The 20,067-nt window shown below is 37.1% G+C and overlaps 1 protein-coding gene across 1 annotated transcript in view; it reads left to right on the top strand.

Moving 5' to 3' along the window:
- The window catches only part of stk32a (serine/threonine kinase 32A), a 72,154-nt gene that overhangs the window by 33,262 nt on the left and 18,825 nt on the right, over positions 1-20,067 (top strand). Inside the window, exons 5-6 of the mRNA XM_002936707.5 lie at positions 6,558-6,731; positions 14,038-14,075. Of these exons, the coding sequence (XP_002936753.2) occupies positions 6,558-6,731; positions 14,038-14,075 (212 nt within the window). The remainder of the gene's footprint in view (positions 1-6,557; positions 6,732-14,037; positions 14,076-20,067) is intronic.

Raw genomic sequence — 20,067 nt, 5'->3', positions numbered from 1 at the left:
TTCTCCACCCCGCCTTCTTTCTCTCCCCCTTTCAATCAAGCTGCTCTATCCCCCGCTCGTGATGCTGGGCAAGGTCATGCAGCCCCTCCTCCGACCCTGCTGCTCCAGGGCTAACATTCTGCGCCACTGTACCTTGTACATGATGTTGACTACACTAGCGTAATTCAATATTGATGGCAAATGATCCAAGTTTCAATGCTTTTTAGAAATCCCGAGTTGCAAAACAACTGAAAAATCCCTCTTCTGGAAAACCCTAGGTCCCAACAGATACTGTATTTTAATATTATGCCTGAAAGTTAATGCAATACTGCCTTTAAAATGGGGACTTGTTAATATACATTGGTCTCTGATGTTTCATAAAATGATATTATTTGCCATAAAATAACACTACATGGCAGCAGTGGATTCTGAAATCAAAATGTTATATATGTTAGTAAAATGTTCCCAGAACCAGACACCCTCTAAAATTCTGGAAAGCCTTCAAAAAAAAGTTTAATAATGTGTATAAACAACAATAAAAATATATGGCTTACAGAAAATTGCTTTGAGACAAAGTATCAGACTTCCAAGATTTGCCTCTGCTGCCTCCCTGTGTGTTCAGTGGGAATCTGTTGAAAACACCAGGAATAATTCTTGATGGTTTTTAGACAACAACTGGTTGAAAAGCACAAGTGCTAGAATGAAGCAACAATATCAGGCGTTTCGTCATCACATTTTAAACAATGATTATGTAGCAAAACCCCTAAAAATCTAAGACAAGTATAGTTGAGCAGTGGTCTAGAAGCTAAGTTTGGCACGGTGCCACCAGATGACCTGCCCACAGATCTTCAGCATTCCCTTGCCATTTAATAAAGATATGGAAGAACTGGCAAACAGCTGAAATTAAATGGAGCTGCAAATTGATTCAGATTTTAAGATTTCCCTATTACTGATCCAAAGTTATATTCTTATGTGGCTTCTAAAATTGACAGCTTCTTTCCCAGAAGGTGCCAGCATCTTGCCTGGCTTGAAATTGGCAATTAGCGATGCAAGATTAATGCATGCAGCTCTAGCAGGCCCATTCATAATTCTGAGATGCAAGGTAGCATGTAGGTACTAATGTACTTACTTTCTGTTCAATTCTGGGAAAACGACCTTCTACTTCATTCTAAGAAACCCTGTCTCATAATGGAATCAATAATGGGAATAATTATAAACTGTGTTAATCTGCATTTTTCAAAGCACAATTACATCTGTTGTACCAGAAGTTTTTCTTTTTTTTTTTACTAATTGTTTCTTTTTTGTTTTACTCGTGTTTTTTTATTGATGTTTTAAATGTATTAACAAGAAAACATTAAATGAACATGTTCCTCAATTGATTTTAGGGTAGCTCCTTTACAAGAATAGAAATATGTCCACCAAAGGTAAAGTATTGGATAGTTAAACAGGGTGATGCCATTTCATGGGAAAAAGTTCCACCAGATATCCCATGTTTTTTGTAACCTTAATTATTGTAGCGTAAGTGTGAAATTTGGGGTTGTTTGTTTCCACATCCTGGCTATATCTAATCTATGTGAGGTTAGAGTTTCCAGGGATTGTATTTGAATATATATTAAAGGGGCACTGTCATGATTTAATGGTGTACTTTTTACTTATAAATTACACTGTTTACATAGCAAATAATTCACTCTACCATTTAAAATTGTATCCATGAACAAACCAATGTATTTTTTTTTTGTTGTAATATTGGTGTGTAGGCGCCATCTCATTGCATTGTGTCTGAGTCTGAGCTTTCAAAAGGAGCCAGCGCTACACATTAGAACTGCTTCAAGGTAACCTATTGTTTCTCCTACTCCCATGTAACTGGGGGAGTCCCAAGCCAGACTTGGATTTCTTACTATTAAGTGCTATTCTGATATCTATTGGGAGCTGCTATCTTGCTCCCCTCCCATTGCTCTGCTGATTGGCTGCTGGGAGGGGGGTGATATCACTCCAACTTGCAGCTCAGCAGTAAAGTGTGGCTAAAGTTTATCAGAGCACAGGTCACATCGCTGTGGCACCCTGGGAAATGGAGAATATGGCTAGCCCCATGTGAAATTTCAAAATTAAATATAAAAAAATCTGTTTGTGTTTTTGAAAAACAGATTTCAATGCAGCATTCTGCTGGAGAAGCTCTATTAACTGATGTGTTTTGAGATTGGCTTGATTTGAATGATTTTATGGCATCCTGTATTGTTCTTGATTAATTGTTTTTGCCCACTCAAATTTTGCAGGCAATATACAGTATTTTCATTTTACATGCCATGTACTGGCTGTCAAACTGGCATTCATTTTTAGGATGTTTGATCTGGGAGATAAGATACTATGAAGTGGGAGCACTGAGTAGATCTTCAAAAATGTCATTTAAAGGTTTAGCAAAGCTTTGCAATTTGGTAGGTTGGAACAGAAGGATGGCTTTACCAATCTTAGATTCAACAGAAGATGATCTTTACAAAATGATATGGTTTTCAGGGGTCCGTGTACGCTAATGACACATGGAATGAATATAGGGTGCTTATTTTGCAGCAATCAAAGTGTTAACCTTGAAAATCCGTATGCATTATTTTCATCTTAGGGCCTGAGCTGAGTTAAATTAGGACTGTCAAACACAGTGGAGAAATGTACTGTTGCTCCTTCTGTCCCTCTGCGACACCGACTTTATTCATTTCTCTTAATAACCCACTGAATTTCGCGCCTGGCATTCCCAGCAGAGCATTTCTACATTAACATGCTTTAGTCTATCTGTAACAGTAGATAATGAATCACTTTCATTTAGCGTTCCACTAGAACCTGTTCCTTAAATGTGTGAATGATACTTTGACTTATTGGTGCCAAAAAATAAAATAGAGAGAGTGCTAGAACTTTTTTTTTAGTTTAGTAGTCAAGAATTTAATCTTCCTGCGTGTGTAGAAGGGTGTGTAATATATCCATATCCTACAAATGTTAACTGAATAGATTAGTTGCCTATTATGCTCATACTCATAATGAAAATCATATCAGCAGCCATTGAAGTTGAAGTTTGGAATGATAGGGGAGTAGGGAGTGATTATGCTGCAGATAAAATATAAACTCTGTAGAATACAATAGTTTTACTTCTTACACAGGATAAGAACTATTATTGTGCTGTGGTTACACATTTGGTTTATTTATAATAGTTTTACTTATTTGAGGTTTATGTAACTACACAAATGGGTAACTACTATACATATGTTTATGTATAGGTTGCCATGACAATGTGGTGCCATTTTAATCGGTGAGGGCAATGTTTGATGGTTTTCCCTTGTTCAATTAGAGATCCATAAAAAAACAAAAAAACAAAGAAATACCCTTAATTATTTAATCAAGATAAAATAAAATCAAGACACTGTAAAAAGACATACACAATAGGGAGTGTGTAGACTTAAGTTTTTAGTAGACTTAAGGTATGGTGATCCAAATTAGGGAAATACCCCTAATCCAGAAAACCCCAGGTCCAAAGCATTCTGGATAACAGGCCCCATACCTGTTTATATTTATATATACATATATATAGATATATATACACTCAGGGAAGAAGCCACCAGGGTAGAAAGAGATGGAATGTTCAGAGGATTCCAATATAGACACCAAAGCTTTAGCAGTAGTTATCTGAGTATAGCACAGCTAGTGATTCTATACACATTGCCTACAGTTATTTTCTAAGCAATATTTGCCTTTGTTTTTGTGTATGCTAGGAAAAGTCTACATCCTTCTTATATTTTTCATCATTATATTCAGAGCCTAATTCCCTGAGAAAACAAAAAGGCATATGTGCCATAGTATTACAAAAACAAGTTGTGGGGAATACAACAGGGTTAGGAGTGATACGGGTGGGGGGCACTGGAGAATATCTGCCATTTAAGTTCATTACTTTTGCCTAGTCTAGGGTATTGTCGAAATATAATAATAAAGAATAGAAAGAAATGTGCTCCTGATTTTTTTTGCATAATTTTTTCACTCCTGTACTGTACTATACTGTAAATATTCCCACATATATTTTTGCCCATACATCCACAATATACCTATACTCACTTTAAATTAAACTAATTAGTCATAGATATATTATAATGCTCAGTGGGCCTTTCCCCAGGTGCAACAAGCAAGGCTGAAGTGTGAGTTCATGGGCACAAAAAGAGGCAGTGGCATTAACTACTGGTGAATGATAAGAATGGAACATCCATTGTACAATAGCAATTATAAATAAAGTAATATAGGTTTTTCTAAACAGTTTCTTGGAAAATAAATATTAAATGGCTGCACCTTTTATTGTTCTTAGGATGTATTGTACCAGCTCTATGCCTAGATTTTAACCACATATTAAAAGGAACATTTATTACATTTGTAGATAAGGTTTGTGCCAAGAGGTTTGATGAGCTGATTTTATGTGCTTGTATTATCTTGCTGTAATGCTCTTTAGTTTTTCTGGAGGAAAGTGCATCATCTACAGGAAATTTGTATCTAATCATGTCTCATGATCTAAACCCTTGCTCTGCTATTCCCTACACTATCATATGAATCTTTGTTTCTAAGAACCTATAATGAAAGTGTTTCATTTTTGTGTCTGGAAGTCATGTGGGGCTTGGAGATAAGCTATAACTTCTGACAATATTCCTTTTATATAACAAAGAGTTACAGCATGTAATAGCATATAAAGTCCCTGATCTCTAAAAAGATGGTTGTCTTGCAGTCATGATGATAGCAGCAAGGTATAAATTAGTGGTCTATATGTTTTGCCAGGCACTATCAGTGATCAACATTTTTAGGAACAGGTTCATAAAGGAACAGAAGGCCAATTTGTGAGTGAAATTTCAAATTTGTCGCATGTTTAGACTGTTATGATGGCCATACATGTTAAGATTTATCTCTCCCTAATGACCAATTTCAGTGCGATCTGACAAATCTGTCAAATTATCGTAAGCTTAGTGGGCACTGAACAATCACACATCTGGTGATTTTTTATCTGTCATTGGTCAGAAAATCGTTGAGGCAGGTTTGAAAATGTTCATCGTTAATGGTATTTGCCCAGTTTTAACTAGTTGATATCACTTGAAATGGTTGTTTTCATTGATGGCCGAATCATACTTTTAAAGATCATTTCAAAATAAGCTTGGCCCTATGATAATGAAAAGATATTTTTAAAATCTTAATGTGTATGGCCAGCTTTAGAGTTTGTTACAGACAGGGTTGGACTGAGCCAGTGGGACACCAGGCCCTGGCCCTTGTGGCCCCAGCTGACCCAGACCTGCTCCCTGGCAGTAACTTTGGCTGTGCCACCCCCACCTGGTTGCAAAGAGGAAGTAGGGTATATGCGGTGTACACGCTGTGGGGGCAGGGCAGTATTTAGGTCTGGCCCCACCCTAGGCACCGGATGTGGAAGTGACATCACACGCACATGACTTCCGCTATGGATGATGTCACTTCTGCCAGAACACTGGGTAACCTGGGAGACCAGATAAGTCTTCATAGAGAGTTTTTCTCCCAGACAGAATTGTTTGCTCCTGTTTTACAAGTGAAAGTGCTTTCAGAGTAATGATAGGTACAACGATGTAAAAAAGTAACTCTGTGCTCTTTTTAGCTTTCCAGTTTAATTATATTAGCTAAGGTATTAAAATAATTTAATTATCTCAAGTTCAAATAAACAGATAAATATAGATATATTATGATTACAATATATAAATAACAAATATAATATGGAAAATGATCATTATAGTAATAGAAAGGTTGTCACAAGGATTTGCTGGGCTCCTTACACCTGTACCTTAGCCAAACAAAATATATATCAACAAGTGTTTACCTTTTATTGAACCAATGCATTTTTGTTATTTGGCCACATGGTTATCTGTGCTAAGGCTTACCTCAGGCTTCACTGTTCTTTTAAATTAGAAGACTGGGGTTGCCATTCAGTGCATTCCAACTCCTGTCACCTCACTGAGAGTATACTCACATTATAATTGCGGTCAGAACTCTATTACCATCAATTGCTATCACCTAGATAATGTTTAACTATAGATCATGATAACTATATCTGTATCTGAGGTAAGCATCTGAGTTCTAGCAGAATTTTGGGCACCATTATAATGTAACCCTATAGTTTATCATCAGATTAAAAGATGACAAGGATAGCATGCCAAAAAACAAAACAAATTCCTTTGTGTGTATATTTCTCTTACACAGCTTGAGATTTCTTGCAAAGAATGGCATTACTTTGTGCTGTATGTCACATAAACATTAATAGTTTTGTAGGGACCCATAGGGTTGGGTTACAGTTTTATCAGTTTTAAGTCTGAAGAAATGAGCTCTTGAAATTCCTAGGTACCACAGACTTTACCCAATACAGTGTATGTCATATCATGCCAAATATATTGGTCATTTTCACTTTTCACTTCCTTATAAACAAAGAAGGAGATCTCCTTTAGAAACCACGGCTTTCTCTTATGAAGTTTAAATCATTCTATTTAACTTTTGTTACCTCTTTCAGTGATATTTCAAATCCATTCATTATTTTTATACCTCACATTTAGGTATTCCTTTCAAGATGAAGAGGACATGTTTATGGTTGTGGACCTCCTACTTGGTGGGGACTTACGATATCATCTTCAGCAAAATGTACGATTTACTGAAGCCTCGGTCAAGCTTTACATCTGTGAACTGGCCTTAGCCCTTGACTACCTTCAGAGCAAAAGTATCATTCACAGGTGAGTGATTTGTTGTAAATTATTATGCTTTTAAAGGGGAACTATATGGGACTAAATTATGGTCTGGCAAATATGTCTATTATATGCTTTTAAAAACAGAGGTCATGCTTAGTTTCTAATACAAATTATCATGGGTAAAGTAAAGGCTTAAAGGAACAGTAACACCAAAAAATTTAAGTGTATAAAAGTAACTAAAATATAATGTGCTGCTGCCCTGCACTGGTAAAAGTTGTGTGTTTGCTTCAGAAAGTCTACTATAATTTATATAAGTAAGCTGCTATGTAGCCATGGAGGCAGCCATTCAAAGGAGAAAAGGCACAGGCACATAGCAGATAACAGATAAAACACTATTGTATTCTACAGAACTTATCAGTTATCTGCTATGTAACCTGTGCCTTTTCTCCTTTTTTCCAGCTTGAATGGCTGCCCCCGTGGCTACACAGCAGCTTATTATATAAATTATAGTAGTGTTACTGTAGCAAACACACCAGTTTTACCAGTGCAGGGCAACAGTGCATTATATTTTATTACTTTAAAGCTCTTTCATTTTTTGGTGTTACTGTTCCTTTAACCAATCACAAATCTGTGTGCATGTTTAATAGAAATCTCTTGCAAGGCTCTGAGTCTGAATTCCCATTGATATTAATTGCCTGGTTTGATAACAGTTTCAGTGTGTGAGCAGGGGGACCCTATGCTTTTATCTTAAAGTTATTTTTTGCATTTGGCTGTGGCTATAACTGTTCCCCTTGATACATCTAATTTTGAAAAAGAATCCAAAGGAAAAGTACCTTTCTATCCCATCCTTTCCACTGGTTTAAATTAACTGATTTTGTGTGCTTAAACTCTCAGGAGGCCAGTTTACAATATTTTATAAAGTGTTCTGAATAATAAAGGACTGTTTTCCTATTAAAACATGATGAGAATCTAATGGTATGGTAGAATCAAGTGCATATAATATAACAAGGGATCCTCAATGGATAGCATATTAATGGATAATGCATTAGTACCAGTGCTTAGAGTCGGTTTGTAGCCTCTATTCATAGTTTGACAGCTAAACATAAAAGACCCATTCATCAAAATTTTATTTGTTCAGTTTGTGAAATTATCTTGATATTTCCTCATCTGTCATGCATGATTCATTCCATAGTAGCTACAGAGCCGGCCGCACAGACAATGAAATGTGAATATTTATGTGTATAATTCTGCAAACGTTTTCACCTGCTTCCACCTCAAGCGCTGCTAGTGGGAAAGACTAGACAATGGCGCAGAGGGAAAATATTTATTTTAATTAATAGGAAGCATTTACTGTATATGAGGGAATGCCAATAAATATTGACAACACACCCTGATTGTGCATTAGATATAATGTAATTTTACAAACCAGAAATTTCATGCCAGTGGATCCATCACATGTATGCATTCATGTCTTTCAAGAGTAATTGTTGTTATTGAACATAACGGCTTATATTGCAGAAGAACATAATACCTTCAGGGTATATACATTTTCCCACTCACCTTTGTGTTCCGCATGTCAAGCAAACAATGTAATTATTTATAGACACCCGGTGCATTTATAGATAATTGTTGAATCAAAGTGCGTCTCTCTCATTTACTTGATTGGCTTGCGGTAGCCATTAACAAGCTAATTTGAGTAAAGTTCATTGTTGCTCTGTATAAAACTTCTTATCAGTCTCAGGATGCAGATATGATGGAGATTGTATTAAAGCGTCATCTGCTTGATATTTATGTAATAGTTGAGTAAAACTGAATAATGAGCAAACATTATTTTGTTGATTGGTTTTATGGAAATACGTGCACACTCTGTATTATGTGTTATGGTCATACCATCATGAATTGCAGGGTTGAGCAGTGAAATTTTAGTAATGACATTAAATTACACATTTTCTGTAAAGGGAAAAAATACCCCAATCTTTCAAACTTAAGTTAAAAAAATATTCTGCAATAAATGAGGAAACAAACCGAAAAAGTTTTTGCGTTATTTAGCTTTCTTTTCAGCAGCTCTCCAGCTTGGAGTATCTGTTTGCTAGGGTTCAAATTACCTTACCAACCAGACAGTGGTTTGACTGAGAAACTGGAATATGAATAGGAGAGTGGCTGAATAGAAAGATATGTAATAAATAGTAACAATAAAATTGTATTGGCTTATTTATCAATTTTCGAGTTTGTGAATTTGAGTTTGTTTTTCTAAATCGAATAAACTTGCATATCCAATGCTTGCTTATTTATTAATAAGGACAACTCACTGGCATAAAAAACTCAAATACCTCGAACGTTTCAAGTTTACAAACTCGAAAAATTTGAGTTTGAAAATATTGCTTGACTTTGCCTAGGACAACGTCTATTGACTTCTATAGAAAATTAGACATTAGCGACAGATAGTGAATTTTTGCACTCAAGTTTTCAGTTTTGTTTTGCACTATTGAAGGTTTTTTGCAACTATTAAGTTTTAAAATGTTGGGCTAAGCACATGTAATATTGTGCTGACCCTCAGTTTTCGTGTAACTGACTGGTGCTCCTATTCCTATAGCAACTGGGTTTACTGTAACTATGTGACAACACACTAGTCAAACAGAACATGGCGCTACACAGATGAGGAAATTGTAAGAAATAGATCTTTATTTTTATAAAGGCAGTGCACGCCAGAAGAAGACGAGGGTCATGCATTTTCTAGTATTTAGGCTCTGTCTGTGGGAAATAATGACATATTAACATATATTACTTTCAAACAGACAGTAGTTCTTCAAAGTCAGGTGATCCCTCGACTTTATCCTTGTGCCTTTTTGTACCAATTCTACAGGGGACTCATTTAAGTGTCTGCAAAGCTCTGTCAAGATCATTAAATATTTTATCTCATGCTGTGAAATGCCTGGACATTTGCACTCTGATTTAACTACAAAAACTGTCTCAGATGTCACTGCTGCTATCCAGTCTAATTGTAATTTGTACAAATGTTTTGAATTATGAAGTTCGGGCCAGAATTACTTTCCCCAAAGCATGTCAGAAACCATTTAGTACAAAAATAACTTGTCAGTGGAAGAATTGTCTTAATAAAGAAGAAAACTTAATATGAAATTTGTTTTTTTACATTGTATATAATATGTTAAACTTCTTTCTAATTTTTAAGTCACTTTAAAGCCAGTATTTCATTTATACCTTACATGGCAGAATGTATATTGCCATATTCAGTATATTATACATATTGCAGTGACTGATGGACTAAAGATGTCACTGGCCTGTGTTTCCTTGGTTCATTATCGCTGCCATAATGTGCAATTTACATTTATGTAAACATGCTGTCTGGATTCCTCTTGTGGGTTTGGAGAACAGTACAGCTGTTCTGAAAGGATGTCTGATTCCCCATCAGCACAGTTGCTTTTTGTGCTTGTTTTATACCCCCTGGGCAAAGACATAATTATAGACTATTAAAGATGTTCACTTGCCGGAGCTATTTCATCATGTTGCCTGATCTCAGGCTACAAGTTATTCTGTAAGCCTTTCTCCTGTGTGACTCCCCCCCAGTTTTTTGGGTTTATATTCTTCTTACATTGGAATGGAAATGGTATGTTCCAAGGAATAGCAAAAGACATACACGTGATACATAGTAGGAAAACAAGAATAGAACTTCTGGCCAAGATGCCATAGACAGTCGCTATTTATTGGGGCCTTTTTTTGAACACCAGCCCAGGTGGTACATGAAAGAAATAGGACAAATTATTGTTTTCAGTATTTTAAATAAAGACATCCAAATAAATCTGTTTATTTATTGTTATGGATTAGACCATGGCAAGGCCAAAAAGATTGATTGAAAAATCAGAGATATTAAGTGGATTTGGCTGCAATGTTAGTGCTTTAAATTCAGCTTTCCAAAACCTATAGATCAGCGGTTCTCAACCTGTGGGTCGGGATCCCTTTGGGGGTCAAACCCCCTTTCACAGGGGTCGCCTAAGACCACATATTTCAGATAGTTTTAGGAATAATTTTATGGTTGGGGGTCACCACAACATGAGGAACTGTATTAAAGGTCGCAGCATTGAGAACCACTGCTACAGATAAAGCTGATACATTACTTTGTTTATACTTTGTCCTTTTTACGACTCCCTTTTACTACTGTACTTAATGTAGAACATCCAAATAAAAAGAATAAGCTTGTGAATGATGGTCCTAATAATGCATCATCAAGAGATGGTTGCAGGGCTACAAATATTGCAAGTTTAGATGACGTGAACAAGAACTATAGTTTTTGTCCATGTATCATCAAAACTTGAAACAACCAGCCAAACCTCAACAGTCTGCACTGTACGTCCCGTGTGTAACACACACTCATACATTATTTGTTACCCGGACAGCTGTTAGACCGAGGTCGCTAACTTGATCCCTTCATTACTACACTACATTTTGTATCTTGGTTAAATAACAGAATGGCAGAGTGAGCTTGAAAAGGCTGAGCAGTTTCAGCTGCAATTTTTTGCTACATTCTGAAAGAGATTTCTTAAAACATTTGTACTTACGTTGTAGCTGCAAATGGAAATGTTCCAAAGATTATTTCTAGATATTTTATAGCATTTTTGTAGGGGAAATGTGTTCTGAAATTTGTAGCAATCTTTAATCTTTCCTTTTTATATAGTTGAGAAGGAGAAGAAAATAATCTCTCAGTTTGTTTTTTTAAAATTCTATTAGTATACCCCATTTTCAATATTAGTGTAATGATTAGAGTTTGTATTGAACATACTTTTTGGCTATTTTTTAAAGCAGAAAAAATGTTTTTTTTTTGTTATTTCTGCACTTATGTAAGCTCTATGGGGCAGGGACATCCATCCTCTTGTGCCTTTGCTCTTAACTTATTGCAACTGTACCTTGTATTTATTTGTATTCATTGTTATACTTTGTATTTATCTATTATCTTAATAACCCCCTGTTTGTATTAATGTATTCTACTGTACAGCGCTGCGTACATAAGTAGCACTTTATAAATAAAGATATACATGCATACATACATACATACACTTAACAGGGCAAAATGTCAAAACAAAAATAAAGTCACATTTTACTTTCTGACTAGTACGGGCATAAGCAAAACAAATAAGCAATCTGAAAAGCTCTGTGTATAAACAAACCCCTCCCTAAGCTGCAGCCTGTGAGATAAAGTGGGGCTTATTATAAATATATTTATTAAATAATATTATTTCAATATTTAAGTGTTTTTATTCAGAATAAAGTTTTATTTTTTTTCACTTATAATATATTTCTAATTAGTTTTCTCCTTGTCTGTTATTCTGAAGGAGGGGAGGTGCTGTTGAGGTTTTTCTTGGATTGACTGAGGCATCGCCTCTTGACCTCTATTTAGGCTAGAATTGCAGAACGAACTCTCAATTCAGTGCATCTCTAATTTTTAAGAGCTTTTTTAAAGGGATCAAACTGATTTTATGTGCTTGTACAAACAAGTTGCAAGTAAAGAGCCGGTTCCCTATGGAGGATGAAAAAAGGAAGAGTGCTTTTGTATACCTCTTGGGATTTCCTCTCCCCAGTTCAGATTAATACCTCTAGGGATGCTGTCACTGAAGAACAAAGCTGCTGAAAACATCAAACATCACATTATTCTGCATCTTCTAGTTTAGTTCTCCTTTAAAGTGACTCTTAGAGGCAGATCTATTCATTTTCAAATCTGAATTTTTTAAAGCTTACATGTTTTTTTTTTTTATCTCAGTTGAAGTTTTTTTTTTGATTGCTAGTATATATACAAAAAAACTTGAAATAAAAAACTTTGCATCACGTCATGGAACAAAAACTGTATTGCAATGAAAATTGTGTGGTTCCATCTATTTTCACAAATTCAACTGTTTAAAAGAAACTTAGCGAGAATGCTGACTGCTGTTGGAAAGAAATAAAAAGGTCACCAGATTTTAGTTGCAGACTTATTTCATTTCAAGTTTTTTCAGTTTATAAATCTGGAAAACTCAAGTTTGGAAAGATTGATTTTGAAAAAGAAGCATATTCAGGTTCTTAGTGTGGTGCAAAACAAACTACACAGAAGGCTTGTGAGATGCTTGTGAACTGGTGGTTGAGAAGTGCATAGAATAAGGGGCTGATTTACTAACCCACGAATCCGACCCGAATTGGAAAAGTTCCGACTTGAAAACGAATATTTTGCGACTTTTTCGTATGTTTTGCGATTTTTTCGGATTCTGTACGAATTTTTCGGATCCAATACGATTTTTGCGTAAAAACGCGAGTTTTTCGTATCCATTACGAAAGTTGCGTAAAAAGTTGCGCATTTTGCGTAGCGTTAAAACTTACGCGAAAAGTTGCGCATTTTTCGTAGCGTTAAAACTTAAACATACGAAAAAATCGCAAAGTACCGATCATTACGAAAAAAACGCAATCGGACTCCATTCGACCCGTTCGTGGGTAAGTAAATCAGCCCCTTAGTGTAATGTATTTAGGGTTGCCATTTTCCTAGCAGTAAAAGCCAAACAAAGGTAGAAACCCATTGCAATCAAGCAGCAGGTAGCACTTACTGATCTGGTCTTTGAAAGCAAGCATCTGATTGGTTGGTGAGGGTTAATAAACCTGAAGCAAATTTAGCTATTTTTTATTTGAAAAATTCTTTCTCTTTCCACTGAAATCAGCTGTTCTGTCCCTGAACGTGTTACTGCTCTACAGGTTAGCTTGCACTAGCTTCTCTCTGCTGGTCTGTGCCTCCCTTTAACTAGTATTATGTTACGGCTAAGGTTCCAGAGGATCAAGTCATTAGCAGAAAAGTAGTGTAATTGGCCTATTTATACTGGGTAATGTTTTGTGAGGCTATTCAGGTGAAATGGAGCCTAGAAGACAGATCATATGTTGCTCCAGTCTGCTGAGCAAACAGTGTGGCCTATTCTTTGTAAGGGAATGCTGGTAAGTGTAAAACCAAAATATGAAATAATTTAGTCCTTCTTTTCCATTGGATATGCAGTCACAATCTGATTGTTTTTAACAGTTTTAATAGAATGATTCATTAAATAAATCATGTACCATATGAATTTTATAGCCAGTATTTAAATAGAAATTTGGTTTTAGCTATTTTTCTGCAAATGTATAGAAAAATGTAATTCTGCTGGTTTTAGTGCAAAGGAGTGGCTTACATGGCTGTGCCATCAGTAGCTTCAATATCTCTTATGTATCTCTGAGATAGATAGATATATATACGTTAGCATCTCCCCAAGTTTTTTTGAGCACAGCATGCACCCTACATTCTTAGAAGATTACTGGCAAGGGATTAATGCTCAAATCAAATTTTGTCTTATAGGGACATCAAACCAGACAATGTTTTACTTGACGAGCAAGGTGAGAGGATTTATTTTCTTTATACTGTATATATCTGTTTATTTAAATTCTGTACATATCTGCCTAATCTGTCCAACTGAAAGTTAACATTATGCTGTGAAGGAAATTCACACTCATCCGATTACACACACAGTACTTACAGTACAGCTCCACACAACCCAGCTTCTTCTAAATGCACAGCCAATAACACAACACCCTCTTCTCATTTACACTGCTGATTACTTGCTATCAGTGGGGTCAGAACCAAAAGGAATAAGTTTGGCCAAGTAAACAGAAAAAGTGACAGCCAAGTGGGTCAGGGAAAGCTGTGGCACTTGGAAAAGAAGGGGGTAGAGATGGTGCAAGCCTAAAACAAATGGAGTGAGTGTCAATTAATAAAGTGAGACCTAGTAAGGATTCAGACAGCAAAACTGTACTGTATTTCACACTGCAAATTATAATTAAAGTGGTGAAGGCACACACTACATGTTTTGGGCCTAGCCCTTTGTCAAGTGTAATTTAAATCTTAATCTGTAATTAAAACCTTTTAAATCCACCCTAGAACACAGTCTCCTCTTGCTCATTTTTTAGAAGCTGCACAATTTTGGTTTCTATTCCAGTGGGTCAGACTAACTGCAAAAGCTTGATAGTCCCTTGAACCCTGTAAAGAAAACAGCCATGCTTATAGTCTGAGACAGGTTCTGACAGCTGGGATTTGAACAAGTTAATCTTGCTAGCAGTCTATCAGAGCAAGGAAGGGAACAAACAAACATGTAACCTTCAGGGGTGTGTGATATATAGATTGTGACAGCAACTATGTTTTTCAAGAACCAGTTGCTTTAGAAATCTCTTGTGCTGCCTTCTGCTTGTCAGTGCCATAGTATTAAATATTTATAAATGGAGATGCTTAGAATCAGATGGAACTTTCAGCCACATAAGTCATTTTGTGAAGGAATACCAGTTTACCACAAGGAATTCTTAGATAAAAGGTCCCAGGAAAATGCTTAGAAATGTTATTATACAAATTAGCATATAATATGAAGGTAGGATGTTCTCTTTGCATGCATCACTTAACCACTACGGACAAGATCTGGCCACCCTGTTCTCCCATGCCTGATCCTGAGAGCTAAAAGAAAGTTTTCCAGTATACACCGACCTGTGGCTTTTCTCGTAAGGGAGTAATGTTGGCTTTGTGATATTGCACCCAAATGGTACAACTTCTACTGAAAGAACTTGCTTTCACCTATCATCTGTTGCTAAGAAAACACCATAGTAACGGTGCTTCTACGTAAATTGTAAATACCCAAGCACAGACTGATTTCGCTCCCTAGGGCTAATTTTTACCATTGGCCAAGTATTTTTTTTTTTTTTTTGCTGCAGGAAGCCATAGCAACCAGTCAGTGATTTCCTTTTATTATTCTACATGCTATGAACAGACAAATGCATATTGCTGATTAGTTGGTATTGGTTACTGCACAGGACAAATTTGGCCTGCATTAGTCAGTGGGTTCCTTTGTGTTCTATAAAGTGTTACTGACAGCTAGTTATGGGCGAAATGTTTCGCCAGGCATGGATTCGCAGCTAATTTCCGCGTTTCGCCATTGGCGGATTGTTTCACGAAACGGATGAAAAAATAAGAATAGCCGCGGGCGACAAAAGAATAGTCGTGGGCGACAAAAGAATAGCTGGGCGACAATTTTTTTGACGCGCAACATTTTTGCCGCTGCTTGACATTTTTGCCGATTCGCGAATCTTTTGAAAGATTCGCGAATTTCTCGGTGAAGCAAAGCGGGACAGATTCGCTCATCACTACTGACAGCCAATTAAAAAATTTTGATACACCTGCTGTTGTGTTTTAATTTGTATCAGCTTTAAATTCCTTATAAACTAAATCTGCAAAGTTTTTTCACATCATAATTATGGTAGCACGAATTACAGACCCACGGAGCAGCCATGTTTGTTCCCCTCTTCTGGGTTTTAATTGAAATGCCTCCCAAGTGAATAAATATGCCCAATCCCAAACCTGCAACGCCCCTTCTGCTTTCAGCCAGTGTGTGACAAACTCAGCTCCGTTGTCTGTGTGTAATGGGGGGGGGGAGGGAGAGCCCTTAGAAGCAGGCAGGCACTGGAGAGCTTAAGCTGGCCTGCTATTTAATTCTTTGTGGGAAGAGCAGAGGGGGGGCACAGCCCTTTGAAGTAGGCAGGCAATGGAAATATCAAGCCTGCCTGCTATCTAGTTCACAGCGCCATGCGATGCTATGCGAGGGAGGGAAGTGGGAGCTTTTGAGGCAAACGGCAAGCTGAATCCTCCCAGTTTATGACGTAGTCCTTTTGACAGATTGAGAAGCTACAGTCGGGCTGTCAGACAGTCAGGTTCAGGATCTTCAGTAGGATTTATGTAGAAAATAGGTCTTTTAGGAAAAAACAGTCAACATGACCTATAGGTAGGTTTGGAAGTAGGTTCATATTTTTAAAAGAAATTTTTTGGTGTCAGTATGACTATAAGGCACAGATTTTCCAGTAAAAGCCCACAGTAGCTAGAAAAGTAATAACTTAGAGGAAGTGTCTTATCTAACTGCACCAGTGGTTTTAACCTTTGATTTGACCACCAAGTACCCTAAGGGGACCTATCTAAAAACCTTAACTTTATATTTTATGGGTTCTGTAAAATCAGTTTCTGTTGAACACATTATTGGCATAAATGCAATGACTTTTTGCCATATAATCCAAACTGAAACTTCTATTTGCTCTAATAATAAAATTATCCATATAAAAAACTGGGGTTTCTTTTAAATATTAAATTCAGATTTTCAGAGTTTTTATTGTAAATTGCTCTCTTTATGTACTTCAGTATGTTTAATTAATAGAAATCCAGTATGAGTAGAAACACACACATACCAGAGTCGATTTACTTAGTAGGCTGTCAGGCTTACCGGGCAGGATCAAGTGCGTAGTTAGAGAGACCCACGAGCGCCCCACACAACCCCAAGCTCACCTGAGGATGGTACAGGGAGCTGAGAAAGTGACGGGTAGCCGGTGAGGCCAAAACGAAGTACAAGGAGGAGACGAAGGCTTGGTCAGGCAGATCCGGGTCGAGTCAGGCAGCAGAGGTTCATAAACGAGGAACAGGCCAAGGTCAGGAGTGGAGAGAAGTCGGAAGGTCAAGCGGAGCAGGATCAAACAAAGTATTCAGGTGCAGGAACAGGCTAGGTATCCAGGAGTAGACCGTGATAACCAGGCAATGATAGGCATAGTGATCAGCCTTATATAGGCCAGGGGGAATAGGCGTCAATACGCACGCACGCACCGGACGCGCGTCAAGACGCACGGCGCGTAGACGCTGAACGGGCGCGCGACACTTCGCTCGCGTGCGCTCGCGATAAGTCGCCCTGCATGTGCGCGCCTTGTCTCAATGTATGCGCGCGACTAAACGCGCACGCATCGAGACGTAGGCGCAAGGATGCGCACAATGCGACGCGACGTTTAGGTCGCGACACGCACTGAGCGCCGCAACCCATGCTGATGGCGGACCGAGCGGCGAACACAGTAAGTATCCTTACAGTAGGCAGTTATCCAGCCATTAAGGTTTGAAGGAGGACAGAGTAAATCCATGCAAATACAGCAAGAACAAGGGCATTTTCACCTATGGCAACCAATGGAATGTTAGTTAGTAATGTGCTACTAGAGTCTCCATAAAAATAGTGCTCTGGTCAAAACCAAACTCATAACCTTGTCAATCAAAGGCAGAATGCTAACCAGTTAACCTGATTATTCTAGAGCAATAACTGCTTTATCTTTAGGGCACCAGTAACTCTTAGGATATGCAATCACCATTTATATTACATGGGCACTTTTTGTAGTAACTAGATATATCTGCTCTCCTCCATTCAATATATCGAATGACTGTAATTACTTTGTAGTCCTATGTTAGTTCCACCAGTGAAATTAAAAAGATGGATGGTTTAAATCTAATTCCGAGTGGTTAATGTAACCTTGGATAAGTCACACTGGACCATGGACACAAAATGTTTCCTTGAAAAGGCTTGGAAATGTCTCTGTTCAACCAAATGTGTTGCATTTTAATTTGCTTAGAAAATTAGGATTTTTGCAATCGTGTATAAAATGACTTGGTCATTCTGTCCTTTCTATAGCATTAGATAGCACATTTCTTGGCTATGGTAAACCATTAAATTATACTATTACTGGGTTTTAATTTCACTCTTAGTCCGTTTGATGCACATGATGAAGCCTCTGCTTCTCAAACATGGCTTAGCAAGAATAATGAGTTATAATTCAAATGTTATTAAAAGTTTAAAGAAGTGCAGCAGAGATGGATTTTAAAGTATAAAGATTAGAAATTCAGCCCATTCTTAATGCAGCTTCTGTATGAAAGTGGTTGGCGTAAATTTCTCTTTTAAATCTGACAGTACAGGTGTGGGACCTGTTATCCAGAATGCTCAGGACCTGGGGGTTAAACATTAAATAAACCCAATAGGATTTTTTTGCCTCCAGTAAGGATTAATTATATCTTAGTTGCCATCTAGGACAAGGTACTGTTTAATTATTATATATAAAAATGTAGTCTACAGATGGCCTGTAATTTGTAGCTTTCTGGATAATGGATCCCATGCCTGTATATACCCAAGATACATCCATAGCTTGATAGCTTTAGATACCCCTTACAATAGGCTGTGAGGCTCTGTAAAACATAAACTCATCTAAAGAGGTAGGGCAAAATTGTTGTACATTATGTTTTGGGCTTATGTACCCTTTACAAAACCCCTTAGCAGGGAAGATCTGTGCCCCAAAGATGCCCCAGTAGCTCCCCATCTTCTTTTCTGTTAATTCCCTACACATGCTCTGTACTGCTGTCACTTACCTGAGCTTAGGGACCCACTCACAATATACTGTATATATAGAATATAAGTGTTGCTATATAAGGCTGAAAATAATTCACATAAGCACTGCAGCATCAGCTTCTATGACAGGCAAACCTCATTTTCTACTTGATGATTTGCAACAGCCCCTAAGCTTAGCTTCTCAACAGTTGCCCAAAGCTCACTGAGCCTGTGAGCGTTGCAGACACTTCTAACAGAATTCAAGACGGTAAGCTCCTGTGGCAACTTTGAAGTCCTGGATCATTCCTAATATAGAGTGGACCTTAAGGCTAGTGCAGTAAGTTCAGTATAAAAAATATGGCATTTCTAACCTGATTGATTTTTAGGATTTAATTCTTATTTGTAAAATTGTCCTTCAAGATCTACAACCTTAACAGCACTTGTCGGTGTGGTCAGGTTTATAAAACTTTTATGTTAAACTATTGTAAATATATATATATATATTTACACCACTATATTCAATATATATACTGAAGATGTCTCCCAATAAATATATTGGGAGGCAGGGTCACTAAAAAAGTAAAGGAGTAATGTTAGAACAAAAGTCATCAGGAGATGTAGCATTGTTTCATTAAGTCCTCAGAATATGAAAATGTTCTCATTAATTGGATCTAATCTTAAAGGAGTAGTAGGAGTAGTTGCACTGGGTTCTCTATTAAAAGAAACACAGAATTTTTTGTCTTCTTTTGTGTAAACATGTTATTCAGAATCAGAACCTCTTCTTTAGGGCTCCTTCAGGATAGGGGCACGAGTCTGCTCAGCTCTCTCCACTCTCCCTTCTCCTGCTCCCCCTTCCCATAAGAATTCACTTCCCTCTCATTAGAATGTGTTTCTGAGCTGCCAGGAGCTGTAGCAAGGAAGCTACTGAGACCGAGCTAAAATGGCAGTTGTCATCTTAAGCAAACAGAGAAATCTTCTAGGGCTCCTTACTCAGGTATGGTAAAGCTTTCTGCAGAATAAATATAGCGTTCTAGGTGGCACTAATGTGGCTTATCTATGGGCAATAAAATGCCAAAATGCGTTTCCTTCTCCTTTAAATCCATTTCTTGCTATAACTGGCTAAAATATTTATTTTTTTATTGGTATACTTATTTTATATTATTATCTATTTATAT

Source organism: Xenopus tropicalis, chromosome 3 (genome assembly GCF_000004195.4).
Source record: "Xenopus tropicalis strain Nigerian chromosome 3, UCB_Xtro_10.0, whole genome shotgun sequence".
Taxonomy (NCBI): Eukaryota; Metazoa; Chordata; class Amphibia; order Anura; family Pipidae; genus Xenopus; species Xenopus tropicalis.
This window is presented reverse-complemented; position numbering and strand designations above follow the sequence as displayed.